Source organism: Tachyglossus aculeatus, chromosome 5 (genome assembly GCF_015852505.1).
Source record: "Tachyglossus aculeatus isolate mTacAcu1 chromosome 5, mTacAcu1.pri, whole genome shotgun sequence".
Taxonomy (NCBI): Eukaryota; Metazoa; Chordata; class Mammalia; order Monotremata; family Tachyglossidae; genus Tachyglossus; species Tachyglossus aculeatus.
In genome coordinates this window covers 52,260,551-52,278,375 of record NC_052070.1, presented here as the reverse complement: position 1 = coordinate 52,278,375, position 17,825 = coordinate 52,260,551, and the positions used below count along the sequence as shown (strand labels likewise).

At 45.3% G+C, this 17,825-nt stretch overlaps 1 protein-coding gene across 4 annotated transcripts in view; it reads right to left on the bottom strand.

The window, feature by feature from the left end:
- Positions 1-1,058: 1,058 nt before the first annotated feature.
- PRDM2 (PR/SET domain 2) overlaps positions 1,059-17,825 on the bottom strand; it is a 228,131-nt gene continuing 211,364 nt past the window's right edge. For all 4 annotated transcript variants that reach the window (XM_038747237.1, XM_038747232.1, XM_038747234.1 and 1 more), the window contains 2 exons: positions 7,487-7,622; positions 1,059-2,823 (listed from right to left, as the gene is read on the bottom strand). In XM_038747237.1, coding sequence (XP_038603165.1) covers positions 7,508-7,622 — 115 coding nt within the window. In that variant the 3' untranslated portion in view covers positions 1,059-2,823; positions 7,487-7,507. The remainder of the gene's footprint in view (positions 2,824-7,486; positions 7,623-17,825) is intronic.

Genomic DNA, 17,825 nt, shown 5'->3' with positions numbered 1-17,825 from the left:
TGTCTCTCCGCAGTTCAGTCTATACTTCACACTGCTGTCCGGATCACCTTTGTGCAGAAACACTCTGGGCATGTTATTCCCCTCCTCAAAAATCTCCAGTGGCTGCCAGTAAACCTACTCATCAAGCAAAAACTCCTCACTCTCGGCTTCAAGGCTCTCCATCACCTCGCCCCTTCCTACCTCACCTCCCTTCTCTCCTTCTCCAGCCCAGTCTGCACCCTCCGCTCCTCTGCCGCTAACCTCCTCACTGTGCCTCGTTCTCGCCTGTCCCGCCATCGACCCCCAGCCCACGTCCTCCCCCTGGCCTGGAATGCCCTCCCTCCTCACATTGGCCAAGCTAGCTCTCTTCCTCCCTTCAAAGCCCTACTGAGAGCTCACTTCCTCCAGGAGGCCTTCCCAGACTGAGGCCCTTCCTTCCTCTCCCCCTCCCCATCCCCCCCACCCTACCTCCTTCCCCTCCCCACGGCACCTGCATATATGTTTGTACAGATTTATTACTCTATTTTACTTGTAGATATTCACTATTCTATTTATTTTGTTAATTTGTTTTGTTGTCTGTCTCCCCCTTCTAGACTGTGAGCCCGTTGTTGGGTAGGGACCGTCTCTATATGTTGCCAACTTGTATTTCCCAAGTGCTTAGTACAGTGCTCTGCACACAGTAAGTGCTCAATAAATACGATTGCATGAATGAATGAACAAATAAACAGCAGTTGCCCAATCATAAACAGATCTTCCCTTGAGCACCTGGATAAGAGTGGTTATTGCAAATGCTCTTGGACCCACTGTTTTAGCTTGCAGAACAACTTATTTACAAAATAAAATTTCTTCCAGTGACAAAGTTTATTTCTACCCCTTTTAAATGAAACAAAGAGGTTAGGAGAAATAGAAAACTTAGTGACTTTCATCTCTACTTTTTCACCACTGTTGCACCTGCAAACCAGTTGATTTCGGTTAAAACACACACACAGACACACAGGTGCACACACACACACACACAAAAAAAAAAAAACCATTAGAGAGAAAAGAAACAACCACACCTGGGTTTCCTTACAGTCCTTCTTCAGTTTATTTTTTTTTTTTTAAGTTTTCTTTACATGGCAGACAAACAACAGAGCTGTTAGCTCTCTGAAGAGACGTTCAGAAGACCATCATCACTGACCAGGAAACACCACTTTTTCAACCTTTTTTTTTTTTTTTCTTTTGTGGAACACTCATGTCAGTATTCACATTAGGGAGAGAGTGTTGCAAGACAACCGGCAAATTTTCACATGCAAAAATGAACTGTTTTCCACCCTCCCACCAAGTTTTGTGAGAACTCTCCATTTTGGTCAAAGAGGTGGGAGGGCGGGGTTTAGGTACAAGGATTTTTGCCTTGTGGATGATCTCCCACACCTTGTAGTGTGGGAGGAGGGAACTGCTAATTTTCACATTTACTGGGGCAAAATTTCATTTGAGGGTCAGGAACAATATCCTACTTCCATGCTCATGAAGACTCGTTTTTCTGACCACTTTTCTAATTTGTCATGTAAGAAATTTTTTATCTGGGTGGGTGATCTGGGGTGAAGTTGGGTTCTCTTTTCGGCCCCAGGGCCCTTATTCCAGACCCTTCTCCGGGCTAGACCAAGATAATGAATGTCAGACACCGTTCTTGCAGTCTATTGGTTAAATAACCCAAGTTATAAAACTTTAAAAATGGAGCATTTACAGTCCGGACATAAATACGTGCTTTTAAAATGGTCTAAATACATATGTACACAGTTGAGAGATAAACGGGGTCAGCCCTGAAAAAAAGCACTCATCAAGTCAAGATTCAAGTCTTTTGCATTCTCCTTCAACCATTCTTTAAATATCTCCTTTAAAAATAGAGATTATTAAACGGCACAAAATTGGTCTCAAAGAATAATTCCCCCGTGATCTGCCTTAAAGGCACAAAACCTGTAACTTTCAATAGGCAAGGCTCTTTGCCCCTCCCACTGAGCCCGGATAGGGTACCGTTGAGCGTGTGATGGTGCTTTGGAAGCAACTGAAAGTTCTTAAAGCCGCTCTGGGTCAAAAGCTCCAGGAGACAACAGTGAGGGGAAGCCGATTCAGGGAACGCCACATAGATGGCAACGAGGCGGATATTCCCCTCACTCTGAGCCTGGCCGGGTATCTCTGACCTGTCCTATCTGGATTGGACCTAGGGAAGCAGTTCTCTACATTGGGCTCAATGCACCCCCAGACCTCAACAAAGGCAGGGTTGGTTTTAACCCACGGACCTTGACGTCTCGGCAAATGGAACCAGATGCAAAGAATCATTCCCTCTGGCAGGAGGATTTCCAATCTCTTCAGGCTGGTGGTTCCCTATAAAAGACCTCTGGGCATCTTGCAGTCTTGACTGGGAGAAAGGATGGGAGGATGTCATCCCTAACAGTCTCCCTAAAAGGATCACTTGGTTTGGATTGCAGTCAATCCCTGGATAGGATCCTGAACACGTAATACCTCTTTGTCTGAGAAACTGAAAAAACATTAAGTACTCCTGAAAAATTGCATAGTAGGTGGGGTCCAATCCAGCAGATCCTCCAGCTGGCCCAACTCGGTTAAGGACTTTCTGTTTACCTGCTCCTCCTCCCCAACGGCCTCTGGGCCCTGCGCATGAAACGCGGCAGGAGGCAGCACAGAATTATCCTTCTTGCCTTGCCTGTGGTTCGAGTCTCCTCCTTGAAGATACATCTGTCTCTCCCTTGCTTTCACTCTGAAAGGATCCCAGGCAAGATCACACCAGCCGTCCAGGCAGGGAAACCTCTGGCCTCACTGCCTTCGACAGAACCCACGTCACTTCAGCTGGGAAGAAACAGAAGAAAGAGTGATGACATCAGGATCACCTTTCCTGAGACTCTTGTAGGACACCCAGTCTCACCCCTGGAGTCACTCTTTGGGTGGTCCAGGCTCTGAACTGGGCAGAGGGAAGTTCTGGGTTACTACATCCAAGAGTTTGGCCACAATTGGCTTCTGGTTTATCTCCAACTAGCTAAGATAAAAAGCATCACAGATAAGAAGCACCCTCGGTTTCCTACCTCTTCCTTCTCTTCCTACTCCTCTTCCCTCATGCCTTCTTAGCTTCTGGGCACATTTCAAAAGACCCCCATTAGAGTGTAGGCTTTTTATCATGCAGGGAACATGACTAATACTTCTATTGTACTTTCCTGACTTGGAACAGTGCACTGCCCCTAGTAGGCATCCAATAAACACCATTACTAAAGGAACAGCTACAACTGTTAATACTAGTATTAACTAGTAGTAATACTAGTAATACTAGTAGTAATACTAGTATGACTACTAAAACAGTACTCTGCACACAGTAAGTGTTCAATAAATATGACTGAATGAATGAACCCTCCCTTGACCCCACAGCCCCCTCCAGTTATCATTCCATCTCCCTCCTACCCTTCCTTTCCAAACTCCTGGAGTGAGTCATCTACACTCGCTGCCTCCAATTCCTCTCCTCCAACTGTCTGCTGGACCCCCTCCAATCTGGCTTCCATCCCCTCCACTCCACTGAAACCACCCTCTCAAAGGCCACCGATGACCTCCTTCTTGCCAAATCCAATGGCTCCTACTCCATCATAATCCTCCTTGACTTCTCAGCTGCCTTTGACACTGTTGACCATCCCCTTCTCCTCAACACGTTATCCAACCTTGGTTTCACTGACTCCATCCTCTCCTGGTTATCCTCTTATCTTTCTGGACGTTCATTCTCAATTTCCTTCACGGGCTCCTCCTCCCCGTCCCAGCAACTAGCTGTAGGGGTTCCTCAAGGGTCAGTTCTTGGTCCCCTTCTGTTCTCCATCTACACTCACTCCCTTGGTGAACTCATTCACTCCCACGGCTTCAACTATCATCTCTAATGGATGATACCCACATCTACATCTCCTTTGTTCTCTCCCCCTCCCTCCAGGCTCGCATCTCCTCCTGCCTTCAAGACATCTCCACCTGAATGTCCTCCTGCCACCTAAAACTCAACATGTCAAAGACTGAGCTCCTTAACTTCCCTCCCAAACCCTGTCCTCTCCCTGACTTTCCCATCATTGTGGACAGCACTACCATCCTTCTTGTCTCATAAGCCCGCAACCTTGGTGTCATCCTTGACTCTGCTCTCTCATTTGCCCCACATATCCAATCCGTCACCAAAACCTGCTGGTCTCATCTTCACAACATCGCCAAGATCTGCCTTTTCCTCTCCATCCAAAGAGCTACCATGTTAGTACAATAACTCATCATATCCCGACTGGATTACCTCATCAGCATCTTTTTTGATCTCCCAACCTCCTGTCTCTCCCCACTTCAGTCTATATTTCAGTCTGCTGACAGGATTGTCTTTTTACAAAAACGCTCTGGGCTTGTCACCCTGTCCTCAAAAATCTCCAGTGGTTGCCTAAGAACCTCTGTATCAAGCAAAAACTACTCATTATTGGCTTCAAAACTCTCCATCCCCTTGCCCCCTCCTACCTCACCTCCCTTCCCACCTTCTACAGCCCAGCCCACACACTTCGCTCCTTTGCTGCTAACCTTCTCACTGTGCTTCATTCTCACTTGTCCCGTCGTCAACCCCTGGCCCACGTCCTACCTTCTGGAATGCCCTCCCTCCTCAAATCTGCCAAACAAGCACACTTCCCCTCTTCAAAGCTCTACTGAAAGCTCACCTCCTCCAGGAGGCTATCCCAGACTAAGTCCCCCTTTTCCTTTGCTCCTCCTCCCTTCCCCATCACCCCAACTCACAATACTGTACTTGTGTTGTGCTTGGGAAGTAAAATTCAGCAACGAACAGAGACAATCCCTGCCCAGAACGGGCCCATAGTCTAGAAGGGGGAAGACAGACATCAAAACAAGTAAACAGGCATCAGTTGTATAACTATAAATAAAAAGAATTATAGTTATAAACACAGCATTAATAAAAATAAATGGAATTATAGATATGGACATATAATCACAAGTGCTGTGGGGCAGGGAGTTGGGTAGAGCGAAGGGAGTGAGTTGGGGAGATGGGGAGGGGAATTGCTTGAGACTCTAGACTGTAAGTTTATTGTGGGCAGAAATGTGTCTGTTTATTGTTATATTGCACTCTCTCAAGTGCTTACTACAATGTTTTGCACACAGTAAGTGCTCAATAAATACGACTGAATGAATGAGTGGGAGAGTACAGTATAACAGAGTTGATAGGCACATTCTCTACCCACAAGTTTACAGTCTAGAACAATCCTTGTGTTCCTATTATTTCTAAATAATTTTGAGCATTTGCACCCCCTAATAGTTTGTAAGCTCCTTATGGACAGGATGCATGTAGCCTGCTTCTGTTTTACTTTCCTGATGCTAAGCACAGCATGTTGCACTCAATAGATACTCAGTGAATACCATTATTATTGCTATTCTAGAGAATTCCAGTTATTTTAAGGTTGGGCTCTTCTTGGGCAAACACGTGAAATCTCTGTCATTTGGGTTAAGTTCATCTGCCCCTGATGCTAAAACCGTGAGTGAGAAAAGAAGTCTCATAAGACACTCTTTCCACATGATAAGCCCTAATGCCTCACAAACAGCAAACGCTTTAAAGAACTATCCACCCTCTGTCCCCAAGAGAGGAAATCTGGTCCAGGCTAAGAGAAAATGGATTAGAAACTCAAAATCTAATCCCAGCCCTGGTAGTGACTAACTGAAACTCCAGGGTAACCTCCCTGACAAATAGCTCTGAGACACAGCAAATGAAGCAATCAAAGAGCGCTTTGCAAATAAAGAGGGTTTAACCATAATAATAATAATAATATGGTTTCATGGATGGGATTGCAACAGCCAACTCTGCTCTTCACATCCTGAATGGCCAAGTGTCATTTACACACATTTTGAGAAACTCAAAATAATTGAAAACCACTGACCAAACTGGACAGAGAATGCCTGGGGGATTTATTTTTTTTAACTTAGTCTCACAAACAATCAAGTACAGCATGAAACAATTTATGCCAAGAAGTAGTAAACGAAGTCCATATTCTTTTTATTTCCTAAAAGGTATTTCTCAGGGGAGTGTGGGCAGGCTGGATGGTGAGCTATTTGGTGGGCAGGTAAGTTCTTTTGTGGGGGCAGTTTGCAAAGCTGTTCTAATTTCCCAAGGGGCTGGAAATCAATTCCCCCATTCCTTAGAGCCAGCTCTAAACTCCCAGATCATCAGATGCTCATTTCAAAGGGGCAAGTCTATCCATTTGCTTTATAGCCTTTTTGAAGGCACATCTCCTCCAAGAGGCCTTCCCTGACTAGGCCATCAATTCCTTTTCTCTCTCTCCCTTCTGCTTCACCTTTGCACTTGGATTTTCACCCTTTATTCATTCTCCCCTCCCTCAGCCCCACAGCACTTATATCTGTATCCATAATACATTTATTTATATTAATGTCTGCCTCCCCCCTCAAGACGACCTCCCCCTCTAGACAATTAGCTTGTTGTGGACTTATTACACTGCTCAATAAATACGATTGATTGATTTCCAACTGCTTTTCAGGGTCAGGCTGGAGGGGAACCTGACAGCCAATGTCTGTGTCTTGCAGGTTGGATGCACTGCTGCTGAAGAGCCCGGGTCAAACCTACACCTGCTTCAGGAAGGGAAAGCAAAGCAGGAGTCTGAAGTCTAGATTCTACTAATCTGAAGGTCTGGGCAGCAGGTGAGAATGTGGTCATTTTGGTCCACCAATAATAAATAATAATAATTGTGATATTTGTTAAGCACTTACTATGTGCCAAGCACCGTACTAAGCGCTGGGGTGGATATGAACCAGTCGGGTTGGACACAGTCCTTGTCCCTTGTGGCACCTACCATCTCAATCCCCAATTTACAGATGAGGTAACTGAGGCCCAGAGAAGTCAAGTGACTTGCCCAAGGTCACAGAGCAGATAAGTGGCAAAACTGGTATTAGAACCCATGACCTTCGGACTCACAAGCCCGTGCTCTAACCATTATGCCATGCTACTTCTCACCAGCCAGGAAATGATGGAAATCCACGAAAATATTACAGACAGTCCCTTGGGTTGGAGATCAGAATGGACAGGATAAGGAAAGGTGTTCTTGGGAAATAACTGCAGCTCCCAGTTCTCTAACACGTTACCCAAAGACCTACATGGTTTTGATGTTGAATCGCTCTCAGTCAATCCATCAGTAGTATTTATCAAGTGGCTTTCTGTGTGCAGAGCACTGTACCAAGCACTTGGGAGAGTACAACACAAAAGAATTGGCCGGCGTGTTCCCTGCCCATAAGGCGCTTACAGTCTAGCGCTCCCCTCTCTGAGCGAGGCCTGACCCATTTTCTTCCCTCACTGAAAACTGGCCCTTATTGGGATTTCTCTAGCCGTAGTGTAAAAACACCTCTTCCATAGCTCCTCCCCCTCAAGCCCACCGAAGTCTCACTCCCCAGCCTTCTCTCCCAGCCTCCCCAAAGGTGATTCTGTCTCTCCTGAGAGCCCTCTCGGTACCTGTTTAAATGAGAAAAGGCTCTATTCTTTTAAGCAGGGTCCTGGGAAGTGGACTGCAGTGTATCTGGATGTCTTGCATTGCCTGGCGCCAGGCGCGGAGGAAGAGGGACATCTAGAGACCATCCGGAGGCTGTAACTGCGGAGAGAGGGAAGGAAAGTGACGACTCACAAGCTGGACATAATGTTGAGCCACGGAGCCACCCTCCCCATCAAAGAGGGCTTCTGTCTGAGCAGGGACAGGGTGAGTTGACATGACAGGACACTTGACCAACCCTGCCAGCTCTGAGCCCTGGTCGATTCGGTCTGTCTCACGCCTCCGATGCTGTTGGGTTCTTGGGGAAGGTTAGCCTGGTGGCCCTGTAGTTGTCTGACATTGAAAGCCATCCAGCCTTGAGATAAACATCCAAACAGGGCTTTAGGTCTCGGGACCAGATGCAAAGACCATATATTTCAGGCAGGTATGACTTTATTCTTTCCTGGGGACAGTTAAAAATGAGGGGAAAGGCAGAAAACCTTCGGTTTTGCTCTCCTGTTTTCCCTCTTGTCCACTTTGAGACAGATGGGAGGGGATTGCAGAGAGTCAAACCCTCTCTCCCAAGCCAGATCAGAAAATGGGAGGAAGAAAATAATAATAATAATAATTGTATTTTTCAAACATTTTCTCTGTGCCAAGCATTGTACTAAGGGTTGGGATAGATACAAGGTAAACCGGTCAGATGCAGTCCCTGTCCCAACTGGAGCTCACAGTCTAAGAAGGAGTAAGAACAAGATTTGAATCTACCTTTTACAAATGAGGAAACTGAAGCCCAAATAAGTGAAGAGACTTCCCCAAGGTCACACAGCAGGTATGTGACAAGACAGGATTAGAACCCAAGTCCTCTGAGACCCAGGCCCATGTTCCTTTCATTAGGCCATGCTGCTTCTCACAGATCAGTGCTATTTATTGAACACTTACTGTGTTCTGATCACTGTATTAAGGTGCTAGGCAGAATTCATTCATTCATTCAATCGTATTTATTGAGCGCTTACTGCGTGCAAAGCACTGTACTAAGTGCTTGGGATGTACAAATCGGTAACATATAGAGACGGTACCTACCCAACATCGGGCTCACAGTCTATAAGGACCATTTCTACAAACTTTATTGTATGGCATAGTGGATAGAGCATAGGCCTGAAAGTCTGAAGGTCACAATAATAATAATAATAATAATAATAATGATGGTATTTGTTAAGTGCTTACTATGTGCCAAGCACTGTTCTAAGCACTGGGCACTGTTCTAAGCACTGGGCACTGTCTAATTCTGGCTCTGCCACTTGTCTGCTGTGTGACCTTGGGCAAGTCACTTCACTTCTCTGTTCCTCAGTTACTTTAGAGAAGCAGTGTGGCTCAGAGAAGCAGCATGGCTCAGTGGAAAGAGCCCAGGCTTTGGAGTCAGAGGTCAGGGGTTCAAATCCCGGCTCCGCCAATTGTTAGCTGTGTGACCTTGGGCAAGTCACTTAGCTTCTCTGTGCCTCACTTACCTCATCTGTAAAATGGGGATTAAGACTGCGAGCCCCCCGTGGGACAACCTGATCACTTTATAACCTCCCCAGTGCTTAGAACAGTGCTTTGCACATAGTAAGCGCTTAATAAATGCCATAAAAAAAGAGAAGCAGCATGGCTCAATGGAAAAAGCCCGGGCTTTGGAGTCAGAGGTCATGGGTTCAAAGCCCGGCTCTGCCAATGGTCAGCTGTGTGACTTTGGGCAAGTCAGTTAACTTCTCTGGGCCTCAGTTACCTCATCTGTAAAATGGGGATGAAGACTGTGAGCCCTCCTTGGGACAACCTGATCATCTTGTAACCTCTCCAGTGCTTAGAACAGTGCTTTGCACATAGTGAGCACTTAATAAATGCCATTATTATTATTATTATCCTCCCACTCATCAAAATCCTTCATGTCCACTGGGACTGTTATCTTGGGGATTCGACTGTAAACTCTTCCAGGAGATCGTAAACTTCTCCATTAGACTGTAAATCTTTCCTAAGACTGAAAGATCCTTGAGGGCGGGGATCAAGTTTTCAACTTTTATATTATAATCCCAAGTGGCCTAGTACAGGGTACCTCACAGAGGATAGAGGAGACGCTTATCAGGTGGTGATGATGATGATGATGATGCTTTCATTTATGTGATGGATTTGGGCCATCGCAGAGACAGAACAGCCCAATTGTGGGCTGAGGGCAAGGATCGTGGTTTGCGCCCTTTCTTGGGTCCTTTCGTTATCTCCCTCTGGAGCAACTGCAAGGTTAATATTGTTGGTTCCAACCCATCAAGCCACATGGAAGGCATTCAACCCATTCACGTTCTTCTCTCTCCTTGTCTCCCCATCTCCCTGGTTCCATTGTCCTTTTTCTTTCCATTATTATTTGTGTCTTAAAGAAAGGTAAAGAGTTACAAAACTCTCTGAGTTTGCAATAACAGACACTTATTTTCTTTCCTCTATTTTCATCTGGATTTCCTTGTTGGTTTGTATTTGAAGCGTGGGAGTGTTACTTTTTATTTTGTTTTGCTTTTCCATTTGTTTTAATTTTCTTTTGAGCTACTCAAGGAAGGGTAAATATCCCCTTGCACTCCGTGCTGAAGTCATTCGGAATGAGATTCTGGACAATGGCTAGTGAAAAATGGGTGAAGGGCACAGCAATGTCTGCTGCTGCTGGACCCTTTATTCCATTACCACAGACTGTGCCCACTAGATTTGAAAGCCAATTTTCAATGTGGTTTTTTGTTTGTTTTTTTTCTGTTCTGAGGGCTTTTTTATGATATTTGTTAAGTGGTTGCTATGTTTCAAGCACTATTTTATGCACTGGGGTAATAATAAAAATGATGGTATTTGTTAAGTGCTTACTATGTGTCAAGCTCTATTCTAAGTGCTGGGGTAGATAGGAGGCAATCAGGTTGGACACAGTCCCTGTTCCACATGGGGCTCATAGTCTCAATCCCCATTCTAAAGATATCACTGAGATACAGAGAAGTGAAGTGACTTGTCCAAGGTCACTCAGCAGACAAGTGGTGGAGCCGGAATTAGAACCCAGGTCCTTCTGATTCCCAGGCCCAGGTTCTACCCACTAGACCATGACACAGGTTAAACAGGTTGGCACAGTCGCTGTCCCACAAGGGGTTCACAGTCTATGTGCGGCTCAAAGGAGGTAATGGGGAGACTGGGTGAGAGAGTGTGAATGGCTCAGTACAAACCATACCTACTACTGAAAAAACAAATCCAGCAGGTTTTCTGGTGGTAGCATATATCTTTCTCCTTCAACCAACCCTAAAGTCACATGAAACACAGGCAGCCCTATCCTGGGATTTTGGTCTTGAGAACAGGGATTGTATCTATGATCCTCTCCCAAGTACTCAGTACAGTGTTTGCACACAGAAAGCTTTTAATGAATACCAGTGATTCACTGTATGATGAACTGATTTTCCTGGTGGAGAGATAGCCGTGCCAGCCGACAGCATCCTTAGGGTCCAAACAATTCTACTCAGACTTGTTAGATATACAGAGCCCAGACTTGGACGTCAGAGGACCCTGGTTCTAATCCCAGCTCCACCATTTGCCTGCTGTGTGACCTTGGGAAAGTTGCTTAACTTCTTTGAGCCTTAGTTTGCTCATCTATAAAATGGGGATTCACTACTTCATTCTTTCATTCATTCATTCAATTGTGTTTATTGAGCACTTACCCTGTGTAGAGTACTGTACTTAGCAGTTGGGAGAGTGCAATACAACAATAAACAGACACATTCCCTGCCCACAAGGAGCTTACAATCTAGAGGGGGGGAGAGTGACATTAATATAAATAAATTACAGATATGTAATATATAGGGAAGCAGCGTGGCTCAGCAGAAAGATTCCGGGCTTGGGAGTCACAGGTGGTGGGTTCTAATCCTGACTCCACCATTTGTCAGCTGTGTGACTTTGGGCAAGTCACTTCACTTCTCTGTGCCTCGGTTCCCTCATCTGTAAAATGGGGATTAAGACTGTGAGCCCCACATGGGACAACCTGATTACCTTGTATTCCCCCCAGCACTTAGAACAGTGCTTGGCGCATAGTAAATACTTAACAAACACCATCATTATCATATGTACATAAGTCCTTTGGGGCTGGGAGGGTGGATGAACAAAGGGAGCAAATCAGGGAGATGAAGAAGGGAGTAGGAGAAAAGGAAAGGGGGGCTTAGTCAGGGAAAGTCTCTTGGAGGAGATGTGTCTTCCGTAAGGCTTTGAATGGCTTTGTTCCCCCTCCTCATAGACTGAGAACCTCATGTGGGACAGGGTCACTAATCATCATCATCAATTGTATTTATTGAGCGCTTACTGTGTGCAGAGCACTGTACTAAGCGCTTGGGAAGTACAAGTTGGCAACATATAGAGACAGTTCCTACCCAACAGTGGGCTCACAGTCTAAAAGGGGGAGACAGAGAACAAAACCAAACATACTAACAAAATAAAATAGAATAGATATGTAAAAGTAAAATAAATAGAGTAATAAATATGTACAAACATATATACATATATACAGGTGCTGTGGGGAAGGGAAGGAGGTAAGATGGGGGTTGGAGAGGGGGACGAGGGGGAGAGGAAAGAAGGGGCTCAGTCTGGGAAGGCCTGCTGGAAGAGGTGAGCTCTCAGTAGGGCCTTGAAGGGAGGAAGAGAGCTAGCTTGGTGGATGGGCAGAGGGAGGGCATTATTGTATTGCATCTTCCCCAACTTTTTGTGCAGTATTTGGCATGTAGCGGGTGCTTAACTAATCTTACTATTATTCTAAATGAGAAAAGAGCCTGAAAAAGTGCCTTACACATTCTTATGGGCAAATTATCTCTCAACAATACTCACAAATATGGCTGTAAGAGAAAAATATGTATTTCAAGTCCCTCTGTCTGCTGTCAGAGAAATATGTATATCTCAGTGTCCCCCCCTCCCCACAGAGTTCAACCCACACCTCAGCAAGGTAGAGGGATGAAGCAGCAACAAGTAGGATGGGGTGGGGTGGGAGGAGAGAAATGCCTGCTGGCACCATGCCCATGAGCGGTGGATGTTGAGAAGCAGTGTGGCCTAATGGAAAGAGCATGGGCCTGGGAGTCAGAGGACCTGGGTTCTAAACCCAGCCACTTGCCTGCCGTGTGACCTTGGGCAACTTCTGACCTTGGGGATTCAATACCTGTTCTCCCACGTACTTGACTATGTGCTCTATGTGGGACCTAATTATCTTGTATCTACCCCAGCATTTGGTACAGTGCCTGATACATAGTAAGCACTTAACCAATACTATTATTATAATTATTTCTAACTAAAGAACCACTTAGGGTTCCTGAAAACAGTTGGCTAATGTGGGCCTCGAATGACTGCTGGTCTCTGCCACAAAGACACAGCATTGGCACCCGGCTCTGGTCACTGTGACCATAAATGAAGTTTGTACATTCAATTCTCCTGTGCCCTTCACAGTGTGCTGGACCTCTGCCTGCTTTCTCCCTTATTTCAACCACTGCCCCAGAGGGAAAATGATTGGCAAAGACCAGAGAGTGCAAGTGGGGCTGCACAAACCACTAGCACTGGAATTAATTTCTCTGCACAGGTTCTGGATCCTGAAATCTTTGGGTGGGACAGAGCCCCATTCTTGGTTTTAGGAATGGCATTGTGGAAGGATCACAAGTCTTGAGTATCTGGGTTCTAATCCCAGTTCTGCCACTTGCCTGCTGGGTGACCTGGGGCAAGTCACTTAACTTCTCTGGGCATCAGTTCCTCACCTGTAAAATGGGAATTAAATTCATGTTCTCCCTACCTCTTAGACTGTGAGCCCAATGAGGGACAGGGACTGTATCCACCCTGCTTATCTTCTATCTACCACAGTCGTTGGCACGTAGTAAGTATTTACAAATATTTACAGATATTATTATTATTATTGTTGTTGTTGTTATTGCTCACTGTGGGCAGGGTTTGTCACTATTGTTTTATTGTACTTTCCCAAGTGCTGAGTACAGTGCTCAGCACACAGTAAGCGCTTAACAAATACGATTGAATGAATGAAGAGGGGAGGCTTCATTCAGTGCCTGGAACATAGTAAGTGCTTAACAAATACTGTAATTATTACTATTATTATTATTATTCATAATTCAGGTCCGTATGTGCTACAAGTTCTTAGCCTGCTGCCAACAGGCCCTCAAATCAAAACTGCACCCCAATTCACAAATATGATCACAATGCTCCGTTGCACAGGAGGTTCACAATAAATGTCGCTGATGATGTTGAAAACTAAGCCTCTGTTGAAAGCTGATAACGAAAACATTATCCTTCCAGTCCAAAGAAGGCCTTTTCAGAAAAGTAGTTAGGTAATTCACCAGGTGGCGCCCTTGATTTCCAGCACCCACATGAAGCTAGAGGCAGTGACTAAGAGAAACACCAAAGAGAAACACATATCAATCAATCAATCAATCCATCAGTGGTGTTTACTGAGCGCTTATTATGCTCAGAGTACTTTATTAAGCGTTTGGGAGAATACAACAGAATTAGCAGATAATTTGCCCACCCATAAGGAGCGTACATTAGTCATCATCATCATCATCAATCGTATTTATTGAGCGCTTACTGTGTGCAGAGCACTGTACTAAGCACTTGGGAAGTACAAATTGGCAACATATAGAGACAGTCCCTACCCAACAGTGGGCTCACAGTCTAAAAGGGGGAGACAGAGAACAAAACCAAACATACTAACAAAATAAAATAAATAGAATAGATAGGTACAAGTAAAATAGAGTAACAAATATGTACAAACATATATACATATATACAGGTGCCGTGGGGAAGGGAAGGAGGCAAGATGGGGGGGATGGAGAGGGGGACGAGGGGGAGAGGAAGGAAGGGGCTCAGTGTGGGAAGGCCTCCTGGAGGAGGTGAGCTCTCAGTAGGGCCTTGAAGGGAGGAAGAGAGCCAGCTTGGCGGATGGGCAGAGGGAGGGCATTCCAAACTTGGAGATGGCTGGGCTCTCACCCATGCCTCAAAGGGACAACCCCATCTGTTGCTAGACAAAAGTCACTCATGACTCTAAGCTCTATGGATAGAACCGCTTGAGAATGTCTGACCCTATTAGATAATCTTCTCCAGTATCTAGAATAGTGCTTAGCACGTAGTAGCACTAGAACAAATACTAGGAGGAGGAGAAGCAGGAGTAGTGGTAACAATAATAATAATAATAATAATAATAATAATAATAATAGTATTTGTTAAGCACTTACTATGTGCATAGCACTGTTCTAAGCGCTGGGGGGATACAAGGTGACCAGGTTGTCCCAAGTGGGGCTCACAATCTTAATCCTCATTTTACAGATGTGGTAACTGAGACACAGAGAAGTTAAGTGATTTGCCCAAAGTCACACTGCCAATAAATGGCAGAGCCAGGATTAGAACCCATGACCTCTGACTCCCAAGCCCGTGCTCTTTCCACTGAGCCACGCTGCTTCTCTAGGATGGCACAGTAGATAGAAAATGGGACTAGGAGTCAGCAGGGCGTGGGTTCTAATCCCAATTCTGCCACTTGTCTGCTTTGTGACCTTGGCAAGTCACTTCACTTTTCTGGGCCTCAGTTACCTCATCTGTAAAATGGGGATTGAGACTGTGAGCCCCATGTGGGGCAGCGACCATGTCCAACCTAATTTGCTGATATCCACTCCAGCACTTAGTAGAGTGCCTGGCATATAAGAAGCGCTTAACAAATATCACAATTATTATTATTAGTAGTAGTAATAATAAACTCACCTCCTCCAGGAGGCCTTCCTAGACTGAGCCCCCTCCTTCCTCTCCTCCTCCCCCTCCCCATCCCCCCTGCCCTACCTCCTTCCCCTCCCCACAGCACTTGTATATATGTTTGTACATATTTATTACTCTATTTTACTTGTACATATTTACTATTCTATTTATTTTATTTTGTTAATATGTTTTGTTTTGTTTTCTGTCTCCCTCTTCTAGACTGTGAGCCTGCTGTTGGGTAGGGACCGTCTCTATATGTTGCCAACGTGTACTTTCCAAGCGCTTAGTACAGTGCTCTGCACACAGTAAACACTCAATAAATACAATTGAATGAATGAAGTGAATGAATAATAACAATCATTGTCTCAATACCAAATTGTCATTACTGGGATGGGGCAGAATGCAGAATGAGATTCAGTCAACAATATGGTTCTTTCCCTGATAGCCTATGTTCCTACCCCCATTCCAGGGGTATGGACTCAGTGGCTTTCTCTGTGGCAATTAAAATGTTGTGTCTGTGGAGGGTTTGGAGGTAAAAAAATTAAAGCAAAAGTAACTAGATTAAGAGGGCAGCAATAGAGTAAAATGAATTGTACCCAGAGAAGAGGGAAATGCTATTTCAGGAGGCACAGAGAGAACTTAGAATAATGATGGTATTTGTTAAGCACTGTACTAAGCGCCGGGGTAGATACAAGATAATCAGGTCAAAAATGGGACTCAGTCTAAGAGGGGGAACAGGTATTTCACCCCTGATTTTACAAATAAAGAGCCTAAGGAACTGAGAAGTTATTTGCTCAAGGTCGCGTTGCAGGCAAAAGGCAGAGCTGGGATTAGAACCCCGGGCCTTTGACTCCAAGGCCTGTGCTCTCTCCACTAGACAATGCTGCTTCTCAGCTGAGGTACCTTCAGTGTTAAGACTGAACCCTCATGGGACCTTAAGTGCTTTCTTTTCTACCATTCATTCATTCAATCATATTTATTGAGCGCTTACTGTGTGCAGAGCACTGTACTAAGTGCTTGGGAAGTACAAGTCGGCAACATATAGAGACGGTCCCTACGCAACAGGATTCTGTGGATCCACCTCTGGGGAGGCCACCCTGTTGAGAGCATTAGGGAGACAATGCACATGTAGGATGAGATTTGGATCAGGCCTGAGGAAGGACCTCCTGAAGAGGAGACATTTGGCCTGGGGACCAGGGGTTAGGGTAGACAGGCAGGTGGGGAGTGGGGCTGGGGTGGAAAGGCAGGCAGGCGGAGAGCAACAACGACTATGCTCATGCATAGGCTAATTGACCTGGCTGCATTTCCCGTAAGCACAGCCAGAATGTGAACTTCAGAATCTCTGTAAACCTCAGCCCCCTCAGATCTGTCAGGGGTCTCCTCTGAGGCCCTGGGGAGTCAGGGTGGCCCAGCTCACATCGGGTCAGTTCCTAGTTTTGGTGGAACTTATTCATTCATTCATTCATTTATTCAATCGTATTTATTGAGTGCTTACTGTGTGCAGAGCACTGTACTAAGCGTTTGGGAAGTACAAGTTGGCAACATACAGAGATGGTCCCTACCCAACAGCGGACTCACAGTCTAGAAGGGGGAGACAGACAACAAAACAAAACTTATTAACAAAATAAAATAAATAGAATAGTAAATATGTACAAGTAAAATGAATAGAGTAATAAATCTGTACAAACATATATTCAGGTGCTGTGGGGAGGGGAAGGAGGTAGGGTGGGGGGGATGGAGAGGGGGAGAGGAAGGAGGGGGCTCAGTCTGGGAAGGCCTCCTGGAGGAGGTGAGCTCTCAGTAGGGCTTTGAAGGGAGGAAGAGAGCTAGCTTGGCGGATGTGCAGAGGGAGGGCATTCCAGGCCAGGGGGAGGACGTGGGCCGGGGGTCGACGGCGGGACAGGCGAGAATGAGGCACAGTGAGGAGGTTAGCGGCAAAGGAGCGGAGGATGTGGGCTGGGCTGTAGAAGGAAAAAAGGGAGGTGAGGTAGGAGGGGGCAAGGTGATGGACAGCCTTGAAGCCAAGAGTGAGGAGTTTCGAACCCTGAACTCTGTAACTGGCCCAGATTCTGCTCATTCCCTCTTTCTGTTTCCCTCTCTGCTCTTTGTTTCCTGTTGCTTTCTCAGACTTGTTCTTGTGTATGTTTGCATCCCTGCCTATACATTACTTGCTGTTTGTTAGTTTGAAATCTCTATCTCTAAGAATTTTCTGTGTGCCCTTACATATGTTCCTGGTTTATGGTATTTCCACACCAGCATCTGTGTAAATATATATATCTACACAGACATGTGTACATTTGCATAGATGTCTATTGGATTGATGACTTTGTGGGTAAGGATATGGGTATGTTTTGGTTTTTTTAATTGTAATTTTTAAGCGCTTAGAATGTGCCAGGCATGGTACTAACTTCTAGGGTAGATATAAGATAATCAGGCTGGACATAGTTCCTGTCCTACATGGGGCTCATCGTGTAATAATAAGAAGAAGAAGAAAGGTGGAATTTGTTAACCGCTTTCTATGTGCCAAGCACTGTATTAAGCACTGAGATAGGTAATAATAAC